Here is a 13,699-nt window from a genome sequence, read left to right on the forward strand (position 1 = left end):
GTTGCTCAACTGTGTCTGTTAATACCAAGGAGGTTGTAAACAAAACCGGTTTGCATTACTCTAAGAACAAAGGAACTTTAAAGTGACTTTATTAATCGGTGTGTCACAAAGCAGAGAGTAACCGTGGAACACAACGGTTCCGTGACAGCCAAAGCAACCATCAAAATGACTGTAAAGAAAAAGAAATATAGAAAAGACCCAAGGAATACCAGGTGTGAAATAATTAAAACAACAGCCTGAGATGGAGGAGAAGTACAAATGATTTGTCATTCTTTGGCTGTATTCTTAAACGAAAGCTTTATAGATAGTTGTTCATAGATAGGACAGAAGCTTTCAACCTATATTAGTTTTAAAAAAAAATAATTTTAGCGAGAGGTATTTTGAGGTTCCCCCATCATCATATGTCTAAACGTTAAGGGCCATATAGGACATAAGACCATAGGAAAACATTTTGAAAATGCTGTGAATACTCACAATAAGCTTGAAAGGCTGATAAAATCCTTCTGATAAGGACCTTGCTATCCTGCTAGCCTAATAGTGAGGACTGTATACAGTCACATACGCAATTAAGTCTCTTGTCCATCCTGGCTGTGCTCTTAAGAGCAGACTTCTTCCAACAAGAAAGTTCTCTAGCTAATCTTCCGTCTAAAAGCCCTCACTCTGATGAGAAGCTGTTAGAAACTTTGTCAGCCTAAGGCTTGAGTGTTTTAACTGGCACCTAAGGCAAATGTTAAATATATTGTATAAGGAGGAGCCATGGAATGTAGGAAAAGAGAACAGATGAAAGGAATTCTTCATGCTATCATCAAAAAGGGATTCCCCTTGTTTTTTATGGAAAGTACATATAACGTTATTAATATAATTAGTTACTGTTTATATCAAGGCAATATCTAGGGGTCTGTCTTAGAAATGGGATTCCACAGTGCCAGATACTCTCGCAGTATACAGCTAATGTCCGTGTAAGCAAATGAAGGAGTGATTCTACCATGTATAACCACGCCTGAAACAGCTTACATGTAGCTAACACGATGAGCAATAGTCATGCTGATGTGACAGTGTGTTTGCCTGTACTCTTCTGAAAGTCCCCACTACTGATTACAGTGAATATGAGATACACTTTCCTGAGACACAAACACACTCTTCTGTCCATTCTCCAGGAAATTAATTTCTGAGGAAAAGTTCAACGACAAGCTAGCTAGCTCTTTGAAAAGGAGAGCAGGCATTGCTTCCCTCACAGAAGAAATAAACTCAGAATATCAGAGAAACAGACTGTTCCACCATTTCAAAAGCTACGGCCAGTTTTAGACATATGAAAGCAATGCTGACATTATTATTCATGTTCTCTTCCCCAATGTTGAGATGAATGGAAATCTTGCAGTGGAAACTTCAGGAGCTCCAGCATGGATTTTGTTACTAGAAACGGAACAGCAAAACAGGAGAACATTTACAATTTCTTGTAAGGTTGGCTTTTCTAAAAAAGGAGATAGATCACCGTGACAAGAAATGAAGTCAAAAGGACCTCAAGTTGTGTGACCTGTCAGAAAATACAGAGGGAGGCATGAGTAGTGTGTATGTGAAAAAGATTCTTTTGACCCACGATGGAGTCTGGTAAATGCCAGTTTTTAAATAGCACTGGAGAAATAGTAGGGAAAGACTACAGTTCCCAACATAGACTTCGGAAAATGAAAAGCATGAGTAAGCTTTTCTATTTAGGACACTTTATATGACCCAGTTCAGTGAAGAATTTAAGGGCATATATAAATTAAGGTGTGTGAGTAATCCCACTGAAGTTAATAAGACTATTAAAAAATGATGAAGTGTTTTGCTATATTGAAATCAGACTACATACCATCTCATGGGAACAACTCTTAGAGCACTCCAAGTATTACCATTTACTTCAGTGGCAGTTACTTGCAAAGTTAAAGCTATTCTTAGCTTTGCTGGTTCAGAGCAAACAGTCAAATTTCTTTCACCTAGGAACAGAACAACAGTTCTTTAACATCTCTTGCAAAACTTCCCAGAGTTCAAAAAAATGTAAGCAGCCAGCAAGACTTGTCAAAGGAACACAGAGATTTATTCAATGACCACTGATGTATCTGCATTCAGTATGTTTAGCAAAGCACTTTAAATATGGAAGATCCTCAGTGTATCATTACAGAGGATTCTCCATGGCTAGATTTTTAGGGGTTTTGTTGCACTATGACAATGTTGCTGAATTTTCTGTTACATGTTGAAGGTGGAGTTTCTTGTTATCTGGGGACAGTTCAGGACCTGGCTTTCCATCCAGCGGTCAGGGAACGGGGCAGAATTAGGTTAAGCACAATGCATCATATAAAACATAATGCGACCAAACCACTCACGATTGTAATGTGTAGCTAAGTAGTAGAACACGTGTATAAGGTTGAGTTATGGCTGATACTAATGCCCCAGCTTCAGTAAATGAAGCAAACAAAACAGTGTTGGCTTTTGGTGTTGCTGCTGCTAGATGGAACAGATCTGGGGAGCAAGGCCCATTATAACTAAATGAGTGTAGAAACTTCGGCAGATTACTGAAGTAGATTGCCAAGTGTTTGAAGGAAGGTGTGGAAGTGGTTGTTATCTGTGTCTCTCCGTACTTTGTGCGTATATGTCCTTTAAGTGCTTTTTTTCCTATTCACAAAGTCGTCTTTATATTTGAGTGGGAACAAGCTGAAACACACCAAGCACAGTAATGAATGGTCTGATGTAAACATGCATTTAAACCGTCCTTAATTCTGATAGCTTCTGGAGAGACAAAAGAATATACTAATATTTCACCAAATTTTGTATAGTTTAGTGTATTTATAGTGAAATGTGAGGGCAAAACAGTTCATCAGTGTTCATTTAAGAAACGAGGTTTTTTTCTGAAGCTGAGAATGAGTTTTTTAATTTCTGTAAAAGCAAAACTCTCAGTGAAACTATTAGAACACATAAGTCTGCATAGGTGCTTTCACTTAGAAAGTGAGAAGGTTTGTTTTACTCCAGGGTAAAAGTTTGGGGATAATTTATGATGCTAGTTTTGTCTTAGGGATTTGGCAAACTCTCAAGAATAACAGCCTTAGTAATTGTACAAGGTCAGTCCGACTTGTAAGCAGTCTGGATCGTGGTCTTAACAGAGCTGGGTCAGTTTCTTAGGCAATCTGGATTTTCCTTGTAGGGAAGAGTTAACAGCAGTATTGGCCCCACTGAAGTCAGTGGGAATTTTGCCAATGATTTCCGTAGAGCCAAGACTTCACTCGTCTTTAGCAGAGCTATTAAATACAGTATAGTGCATAAGCTGAGGGGAAAAGTGAAAGCTACAGATAAAGAAACTTCTTTTTCTGGATTCATGTCAATGATTCTGCAAATGCTTTTCTTACTGGCTATCTGCTTTAGGAGAGTTAAGACACAATTTATATTACTCCTGAATACACAGAGAACACATTTAACGGGAAATCTAAAATCTTGAAAGAATCCTGTTTTCTGACTTGCAATGAAGCTATTACTTACATGCAAAAGTTAGATCCTCATCATGACTGGCCTGTATGTTTGTGGAACATTTTAGAAGTAAAGTACAAATTATGGAATAACTATCAAAGCAAATGTATATATCTGCTATTGAGCTGGAAATCTGGCTGTCTGCACATTTCTAAGTTTAGAGAAAAGAATATGAGAGCTATTCTGGACGCTAATGTTATTCTAATATAGGTGATTATGTAGGATGCTGCTTTTTAACAGGGGAAATAGAAGTGAAGCTAAAATTGGCCCAAATTACTTCATACCACATTAATGGGAAGTTAATGGCGCAAGTTTGCTAGTTTATAACTGCTAACTCTTATGTAGCGTGTCTAATTCGATGGAGCTCAAAACATTTTACAAATCAGGTTATTCTTATAGATAAAATGAGGCACAGAGAGGTAAATATCTTGCCAAAATACATCTCATAAGCCAGAGAGAGAGCTGGAAACAGAACCTCTGTTAAAATCTGCTCAAACTTGCTGTTTAGCAGGCCACGTTTCTCCCAGATAATTAATTCCTCAGTAGTTAGGACTTGGGGGTGTGTGTGTGTGTCATTTTTGAGAGCAGGCTGAGCATGTTTTTTCTGCCTCCCTTTGGCATAAGTTGCTGCCGGCTGCCTGTATGCCACATTCTCTTTTTTATACACTGCCCTGGGGACTGTTCTTCCCTCTCATAGGAATATCTCCTTGACCCCGTCCCAAACCCTATGACTAGACCCAAGAATATTTGTGAGATCACAGTCGAAAGAAGAGTGGGAGGAAAGGGTTTTCTGGAATAAAATGGCTAGTACAGGGCTGGTTGGTTTGAGTTTTTTTAGATGGAACCTAAATTCTGTTGCTAGCTCTGCTTCCAGAGCTCAGCCAAGAGCTAAGAAAGGAGTGTTAGAGTAGTCTCCGATTGACAGAAAATTCAAACTTTATGCAAAACTTAAATTATACTACAGCTCTTCTCCAAAGACTCTGAGCCAGTCTCCTCATCTACATGGCCTGTGGCTAATGATATAGTATATTACAAATGAAAATGTCTGCCCTGAGACCTGGGAGCCACAGGGTACATGCAGCATGGAACAGCTTAACCCATTAGGTTCATTTAACAGGCCTAATCTGTTTATTTTTTCCTTTCGCAGCTGCCCAAAGATATTCTGATCCATCCACCCTTCCAATTAAGAGCCAGTGTCCACCAGCTTCACATACCCCAGATGTCAGCCAGTTTCTGTAGAATCGTGTCAGAAAATACGGTAAGTTTATAATATTTTTCTTCCAAACAGTTTGCTACACTAAAATAACTTTTAAATTAATTTGTGTTGAGGTGCCCTCCCATAGCCACAGCTCAGAATTGTGTAAGCATTGTGTGAATGCAAGCCCCACTCCCTGTGTATAATATTATTAACATGTGTTTGTAGAATCAGGCCACCAAGGATGATCTTGGGTTCCTGGGACAAAGATATTACAGCCCAAGGCTGTAAAGTCTAAAAGATGTGGTTCATGAGGAAATAAAGTTTGGGAACCTCCATTAAAGAAACTGAGACTGAGGAAAAGAAACAGAGGCTGAAAGAAAAGGAGGAAACCCAGCATACGTGAATTTGTTGTAGAGCTTTATCAGTGTTCATACTCTTTCTGCTAACTCTCTGCTTACATTATACTGAGTTTAAATCGCAGTTTCTCCTGGTAAGATAACAGTTTTGTGGCGGGCTGGGATTGTTTGCAGATGGATAGGACGGCTTCTTTCTTTATTAGACTTACGCAAAAACATTTGTAAATAATACAGCAAATTCATAAACCAATAATGAAATAGCACCGAATGAAGTGGATTTTAAGTGATCACAAGGAAACATAGAGAACTGTGGGCTCTCTAGATACAAAAGACTCTGCAATTTTATTTTGCAAACCTGAAATGTCTTATATTCACTTGTACATTTTCTGTTTCCCAGGGATCATTTGGTCACATACTTGGATATTATTTTTGTTTGACAGGGATAGAGCTCAGATTTATCAGGGATGTCAGGAAGGGAAATGGCCTTTTGCCAGAACAGCCATTTACTTTATTGATGGCTTTTCCCCACCCTTTATAATGAGATTTTATTTTTGTTTGAACAGTGAAAATAACCATTGGTACAGATGCTGACTGACAAATTTAAGAGTCACCCTCTGAGAGATTGCAGCTAAAATAATGACTGATCCCTGCTGTTGTTAGATTTATGGAGGCCCCAAGCAGGGTCTAAGGCAGATGCCGTTGTTGTCCCCTCCAGCCCATGTGTGCATGACTCACGCTGCTCTCCAGCTTATCCAAACAGAGCCCAGCCTTCCTAGGCCTCGGGTCCTGGAAAATGCCTTGCCTATTCACACGTAAGACTAGCTCTGCCTGCAGTGACAGGGGAGACTCTAGAAGGGGAAAGGAAATTTATGGGAAGGGGGAGATCTGAGAGACTGGGAGGATGCATCTCTAGAAGGAGAAGCAGGAAATGCCCCATGAATGTCAGATTGAGTTATTCCTGAATTCTACAAGTAATGCCACAAGGGAAATGACATGGATCATCAAAGCATTCCTTTATGCCCCAATAAACTCCTCCTTGTCTTAGAAGCAGACCCTATACATATTAATAGAAAACCAGTGTGTGTTTTGAGTGTCCCAGATAGCTATACATATTTTTCTTAATCAGACAGGAAAGCAAAGAAAATTTAGGCAACACTTACAAAATGGATACAAACTCCAAAATGGCTAAAACCTCAAAATGCTTAGAAGCAATGTTGTTGAAAAGGGCTCAGGGCTATGAGTCCCAGTCTGGAATATTTAACCGATCCACTCAAAGAGGAAAAAAATATTCCAAGATTAATCTAGCAGTGGAAGGCTTTGTCTGTACAAGGAAGGCTCTATAAAGTAAGACAAGCCTCTTCTAACAGTCTTTAGGAATTTGAAACATAGAGCCCAGGTAGAGAGGTACAAGCACCTGTATTGCTACCTGTATGGTGTAAGTGGCTTGGGCTTTTGGCATCCACATAATTATATATATGCATATATGTAATATTACTTATATATGTATTTTTATATATATATGTAATATTATTTGTATAAAGAGCAGTCCAAATTAGGTTGGATATAAATGCCATCTGACACTGTAACTACTCTGGAAGGAGGCCTGAGCCAGCTTCTCTGCCTGACTTGAGCTACAAGGTGCCATCACAAGCCAGATAGTATCGAGGCAGTGGCTAGGTCAGGCTTCTTGGCTAGACTTGGAGGCACAGTTTCGTACACACTAGGGAACAGAGGAGGCTCTCAGTCCTCCCACCTTAAGGCCTTTGCTCATCTAGGGCCTGGCGTGACTCCTGCTGGTCTCCATTTGCTGTGGATAGTCAGTAGTTTGGGATTTGAGACTGGAGATGAGCCTGCGGTGTGGGGGACAAACTGATTTATTTCAGGGGAGGTTTTATTCCAAGCTAACCCCTAGCAAGATATGGTAGGTGCGTAGGAAGTGTCCACAAGCTGCACCACCCTGAGGTGCTTTGATGGTCACTGATGATGCACAAAGCACTGAGTACATAGCAACAGCAAGTTCAACATGAATACAAGCCCAGAGATCTATTAAAAACTAGATTGACTTAGACTCAATATAAGCAAAAAATTTTCTGTAATGCCATTAACAGTTTCGACAAATAACCAAGGACTATGGTGCATCTGTCTCTGAAAAGCCTGACAAGTATTTTTTGTAAAAGTTGCGTTGTAGTTCAATGGGAAAACCTGCCAATACTGTTCAGAAGGACAGGAGAGAGAGTCAGAATGGCACTCAAAAACCTTAAAAATCCACTTCCAATATTAAGATGCTAAAACCGAAAAATTTCCACAACTTCCAATATTAAAATGGTTATGTGACATGTCTTTTGGACAGAGTCTTCCTTATATTCTAATTCAAAAAAGACTCAGGTAGTGTTTTTTCCAGGAAAGAAGCCGAATGTCAATTGTACTTTGCATGTCCCAGTGTTCAGAGCTAAGCTGAGTGGGTCATTTGTACTCCAATAGCCATGGATTTGCCTCCTGTAAAGTTTGGGGTCTTATTTTTACAGTGGGAAATTATAACATCCATATGGGCTTTTCTTAATCCTTGTGCATTTGTAGCAGTCAGTGATGTATTCTTCATATTAAGAAGGAAAAGAGGCCTTTTTATGCATCTTTAGTGTGGCCTGTTTCTATAACAAGAGCCAATATGTAGCTTCATTTTTTTGCCATAGGACCCAAGGAGCTTCCCTTTAGGAAACTACAGTTAGATTTCATTTCACAGAATCACAGAATCATCAAGGTTAGAAAAGACCTTGAAGATCCTCCAGTCACTGACCGTTCTCAACTCCACCAGATCCCTGAGCGCTGGGTCAACCCAACTCTTCAACCCCTCCAGGGATGGGGACTCCCCCCCTGCCCTGGGCAGCCCATTCCAACGCCCAACAACCCCTTCTGCAAAGAAATCCTTCCTAAGAGCCAGTCTGACCCTGCCCTGGCGCAGCTTGAGGCCATTCCCTCTTGTCCTGGCGCTGGTTCCTTGGGTCAAGAGACTCATCCCCCCTCTCTGCACCCTCCTTTCAGGGAGTTGGAGAGGGCCATGAGGTCTCCCCTCAGCCTCCTCTTCTCCAGACTAAACCCCCCCAGTTCCCTCAGCCGCTCCCCATCAGACCTGTGCTCCAGACCCTGCACCAGCTCCGTTGCCCTTCTCTGGACACGCTCGAGTCATTCAATGGCCTTTTTGGAGTGAGGGGCCCAAATCTTTGTGAATCTATTTTCTTCCTTGCAACATTCTTCTTGAAAACAGGGAAGATGATTCGGTAATTTCCCTCTCTTTTGCTCAATTTCTGGGACAGATGGGTGGAGGAAAAAAAAAAAATCAAGATTTGGAAGCTGCAGTAAAAGAGAGGAGCTGGGAGGCACAACAGCTGGGACTTTGTTCGTTAGGCAGAGGTTGATGTCCTTACATAGGCTTATTCAGGCCATCTCAAGAATTCCTGGTCCCATGAAACTACATCGCTAAATGACAACGGTGAACCTGCTGCCATAGGTGATAGTGGATTTGTGAGAGTAATTCTAAATCCTTTGTCACTCTACTTGCATGTATCCACTCTCGACTAGACCCTTGGAAATGACTTGCGCAATGATTTGTTACGCTGTCATTACTCATTAATCTGAGCTTCTGCAAATGATTTTTATTCTTCTGAAGTAAAATAAAATCCCCATTAAAGAATTTGTTTGTTTTAAAAGTTACACAAAGGATTACAGGGCCTTTGCAAACAGATGTAAGAAAAAAATGTGGTTATGCAAAATGTTCCCGCTCATAAGCCCTTACTTTCCATTGATTTCCAGGACCTTTGAATTGAGCCTGAAGTGCGTGGCTTAGCTCACTACAAAGCTTGGGGTCAGTAATTAGAATCACATGTACTCAAGGCCACTGAATCTGATTGCAGATGAGAGTGCCAATTGATACTGGAAATGTGTATTAATATCATGCAAAAAAACCCCACCAAGGAAACCCAAACCAAGGAAAAACCTATTATCAGATCTGCAGATAACCATTGCCATGATGGTTTCTAGAAATATTTCTTGATCTGTTACTTGAATTTGCCTCATTTCTGGTAAATAGCTTGTGGTGGCAAGCTAAACAGGAACAAGGAATTCTTACTCTGGAGTAAGAATGTCCACACATGGTGTTAATCAGGGTAACTCCATCTGTGGACAGGCTATTATGTGTGACTTGACACAGTTTTAGTCAATCTGGTGAACTTCTTTCTACCCACCTTTAATCAATTAGGAGAGGTTTTAAAGCAAAGTGAAATAAGCCAATGTTGAACTGAAGCCAGAGTTTCTATAGAGGGGATTCCACCGGTTCAGTTAAGCTGGCACAAACTTTAGACAAGGTGTGAGCTTTGTTAGTTGCCTCCTGCAGCTGTCTGGGAGGTGAAAAGCAGTAGCTTGGAGGTTGTGATGAAACACCAAAGTCCCACTGTAACTGAGGGAAAATCCCTGTAAACTGAGTTAGGGCATTTAAAGAAGAGGCAGAAATAGGCATGCTTGTGTAGGAAAAGAAAGCAAAAAATACCCCCAAATCAAGTCAGCTGTGCCTCCTTCTTCCCCTTTTCCAGCTGCCCCTTCCCAGTAAAATAGAGGGGGAAAAAACAAACCAACAAACAAAAAAGAAACAGCGGTCAAAAAAAGATGACCTGGGCATCAAGAGTGTGGAGAGGGGTCAGTTCTCTGATGTCTCTTCCTGCAGTAGGGTTAGGAGGCACCAGGAGAAGGTTGGGTGGAGCCAGGTTCAAAAGGAACAAAAGGAAAATACCGCCCGCGTTCTCCCTGTTCCTTCGCTGAAGACAGGCTACTGGGATAGTTGGACCCTTGGCCTCATGGCCATTTTTATGTTCTTGTGTAGGAAAAGAGAAGAGCAAGTAACCTGGTGCAGAACAAAATGTGCACACTTTCAACTCTTACTGCCTTCAATACTTTTTCCAGTAGGATATTTTGAGGAGAGATACTTAAAAGTTATGTTATTGAGTAGTTACAATCGGAGTCCATGTGGCACAACTGCCAAGTAAACACAAACTGACTTCCAACTGTTTGTCTGAGTAAAACCGAGGGCAAAGTATAGAGGGGTGATGAACTCTCCATTTGTTCCCAGTCCCATTTGCCTGCAAATATTATCCCCCACATTATCTTAAACGATCTTGGCGACAGCATAGCCAACTGGGTGCTTTCAACTCCAGCTTCCTTTGACCACTATCAGTATTTGTGTTCCCGTTTAAATAAGATAAGGCTTAAAAAAAAAAAAAAAAAAGGAGGGGAGAGATAGAGAAGAGCAGGTTTTAAAAAAAAAGAAGAAAGGAGGGGAGAGAGAGAGCAGAGCAGGTTTAAAAAAAAAAGGAAAAAAAAGGGAGGGGAGAGAGATAGAGCAGAGCTGCCTCCTTCATTTGGGTTGAAATTCTCATCCTGACTTTTTAAGAGGAGGGGGAGGGAAGAAGAGAATTTTTTTCCCCCCAGTGAATTTCATTGAAAGATTCTAGAATCCCTCTCCTTTTTAAACCCTTTTTATTGACAGAGGTTGGGTTGGAGTAAAATCCACGGGAAGACCAAGGACGGGGGTTGAAAATCTGCCCTCCAGAGGTTCAACCTTTCCTTCCCTGCTAGGTGGTTTCTTTCTTTCTTTCGTTTTGCTTCGCTTTGCCTTTTGTTTGTGACTTTCTCCTCCTTGGCACCGAGCGAAATCGCTGCATTTCTCCTTCACGGAATCACTCACGCCGGCCCTAGGTTGCCGCGGAGTAGCTGTAGAAGTTTTCCGAGCTAAGGGGAGTCACTTTTAGAGCGTGTGTGTGTGTAGGGGGGGTGGCGGGGAGAGAGGTTGGGGTCTCAGAAGCCACAGGGTCTGTGCCTCCGAGCTGCGGTGGCGGCTCAGCTCTGCCCCGCGCTGCGGGCCGGCAGTGAATTCAATCTTTGTAAAGCCCCCTGAGTGGGGAGGGGAGTTGGGGGGGGGTGTTTCTGCGAGCTCTTTCCCAACCGGTCTCAGGCGGCTGGGATAAACATCAGAAACAGCAGCAGCAAGCAAAAAAAAAAAAAAAAAGGGGGGGGGGGGGAGCCCGTTGGCCGCTGCCGGAGAGCCAAGCCCCCGCTCGCTGCCAGCGCTCCCGCCGGCGGGGAGCTGCGGGCGGCCCATGGACAAGCTCGGCGGGGCCCGGCCGCTGCTCCTGTTCCTGCTCCTGGCGCTGGTACCTCCGCTCCGGGGCCAAGGTAAGTGCGGGGAGCGAGCCCATCACTGGGCGGCAGCCGGGTTCACCAACCCCCCCTTCCTCCTCTTCCTCCTCCTCCGCCGCCGTCCCGGCGCCCCCGGGCCCGGCTCTGCCTTCGGGCACCCCGGCGGGCTGCGGGGCACCGGTGAAGCCCCGCCTGGCCGGGAGGCTGCCGGCAGCGGGGTGCCTTCCCCCCACATCCCCATCCCCGGACCGCCTGCCCCGGCCGTACTCTCTCCCGGGGCCGCGCTCCCCCCGGTGGGGTGGGTGGATGTGGGGGGGTGTAGGTGTCGTCCCCCCCCCGTACCCCCGGCCAGGCTTTAAAGCGCCTCTGCCACGTTCCAGTGAGGGGAAAGGCGTGGCGTGCACCGGCTCCGCCGCTGGCTCCCGGTCGTCCCCGTCCCCCCCCGGGGCTGCCGCCACCCGAGCGGGTTAGTTCTGCTCCGGGGGGGGCACCCGAGGCTCCGCCGGGACGGGCGTTGTGGTTGGGAGGGCGGAGGGTCTGTCCGTCCTTGGCCCGGGCACCCCCCAACCCAAACTCGGGGGGGGTGTGGGGTGTGGGGTGGGCGGCTGCGGGGTTTTTACAGCCCGGTGTCCCGGGAGTGAGGAGCTGGCCGGGCGGTGGGCGCCCGGGGTGTGTGTGTGTGTCCCTCCAGCAGCGAAAGGTGGCGGATTCAGTGACACCCGGCGAAGGTGAGGGGTCCCAAAACCGGGGGGGTTGGGTCTGATCCGCTGGAGACCAACTTCTACCCCCAGAAAAGGGGAAACAGGATCAATAGTTGTGTGAAATCTCAGTGGGGCGGGAGGGACAGCGAAGCAAAGGATGCAGGCGAAGATGTGAAACGTCTATGAATGATGTGGTGTGGTCACTCCTGGAGCTGGATCTGGGCCATGACTCCCCTTCCACAGTCTGTTCTTAATACTGTCTAAAAAAGAGGATATTTACTCGATTTAATTCAGTGTAGCAATCTGATGCAAATATAACCGCTAAGATACGACAAAGAAACTCATTTTCATATGGTGATAGTGAATTTATCATCACTAACAGGTAAGTGGCTTTTTCTATTAGAGTAACCCCAAGGGGGCCATTCAGACTTGAGGCCTGATGATGCTATAAGCCAGGCCAACACTTAGAAACATTTAGAAACATATGGTCTCAGGTTTAGGCCTAACAATGGCAGACAAAAGCCGGTGAAGGAAATTATTTGTTACTGTCACAGTATTTTGGCTCTTAGATTTCCATATAGCAGAGCACTTGTCGCAGATACCCTTCAAAATGTTTGCTTTTTGATAGAGAGATGTTAGCCACTCCTTTTCAAGAGGAGGGACAGAATACAGAACGTTGGAAAAGCAACATTTATGCCCCAATCCCCAAATAACTCCTACGTTCTCTCAGACAACAGAGTACATCAGCAAAACTGTGGCTTTGATGTATCACAGTGAAGGGACATAGTAATTTTAAGCATTCAACATTACTGTAAAACACCCAAGAATTTCATTTTGTAATCTCTGTACATTTAACCTTAATTACTAGACTATTTAGAAAAATGGTAAGTAATTAGATACATAAGTTCAGGTTTTCAAAGCTGTTTTTTTTTTAACACAAAGTATAGCCAAATTTGGCAGTAAAAGGTATATCGGGTTTTTATTCTCAAATAAAAATCCATACTCTCACTAAGAATTTCTAAATCCTTAGAGCTTTGAAAACAGTATACTGGATAAAATTAGATGTAAATATATGAAAACAGATGAGGATCCTTGCTTAGGACACTACCTTTTGGAAGAGTAGACTTTGCTCAAATTAAATAATTACTAGTAATTGTATTTAATAATTTAAAAGTACTAGGAATTGTAATTGCTCTAAGAAAGATTTTTTTTTTTTTTCCCTGCATTATTTCACGTGGCCATCTGTGTTTTGCAGGCAAATGGGGTAATTAGCTTGTGAGATGCTGTTGTTTAAGTGCAGGTTCTTCAGGGCTGAGCCTGGGTTCCTCTCTGTGACTGGGATAAGGGGGCTTGGGGCAAAGACGACCGCCAAAGTGCTTTAGTGATACAAGTGCCAAGTCACTAGGACAACGTATTTCTGAAATACAGCTTCCCCCTAAGCTTGTTACCATCAGTTTTCTTAATTGCTTTTCCTTACTAGTGAATCATCAAATCATCAGTATCAATTAATTAAAGTCCTTATTCTAAAAAAACATAAGGGACTGCCTTCAGTGGAACTGCCCAGTGCATATGAATATAGATACGCCATCATTCTTTGCAAGAGTAAGGGTCTTAAAAACCTTCTAAATTTTGTAATGCAACTTTGTTTCATTGTAAATATTGCATTTTTTTAAACATTTTTTTCCTTATGCTATAAACTACCTTCTACTGGAGAAGGTGAATTGCTCCCATCGTTATCCCCAGCCAGTGTATGAATAGTTTCATCC

At 43.1% G+C, this 13,699-nt stretch overlaps 1 protein-coding gene across 2 annotated transcripts in view; it reads left to right on the plus strand.

The window, feature by feature from the left end:
• The first annotated feature begins 10,309 nt into the window (after positions 1-10,309).
• The window catches only part of FBLN1 (fibulin 1), an 82,736-nt gene continuing 79,346 nt past the window's right edge, over positions 10,310-13,699 (plus strand). For both annotated transcript variants that reach the window (XM_074825623.1, XM_074825624.1), the window contains exon 1: positions 10,310-11,268. In XM_074825623.1, coding sequence (XP_074681724.1) covers positions 11,193-11,268 — 76 coding nt within the window. In that variant the 5' untranslated portion in view covers positions 10,310-11,192. The remainder of the gene's footprint in view (positions 11,269-13,699) is intronic.

The sequence above is a fragment of the Strix aluco genome, chromosome 5, assembly GCF_031877795.1.
Source record: "Strix aluco isolate bStrAlu1 chromosome 5, bStrAlu1.hap1, whole genome shotgun sequence".
Lineage (NCBI taxonomy): Eukaryota > Metazoa > Chordata > Aves > Strigiformes > Strigidae > Strix > Strix aluco.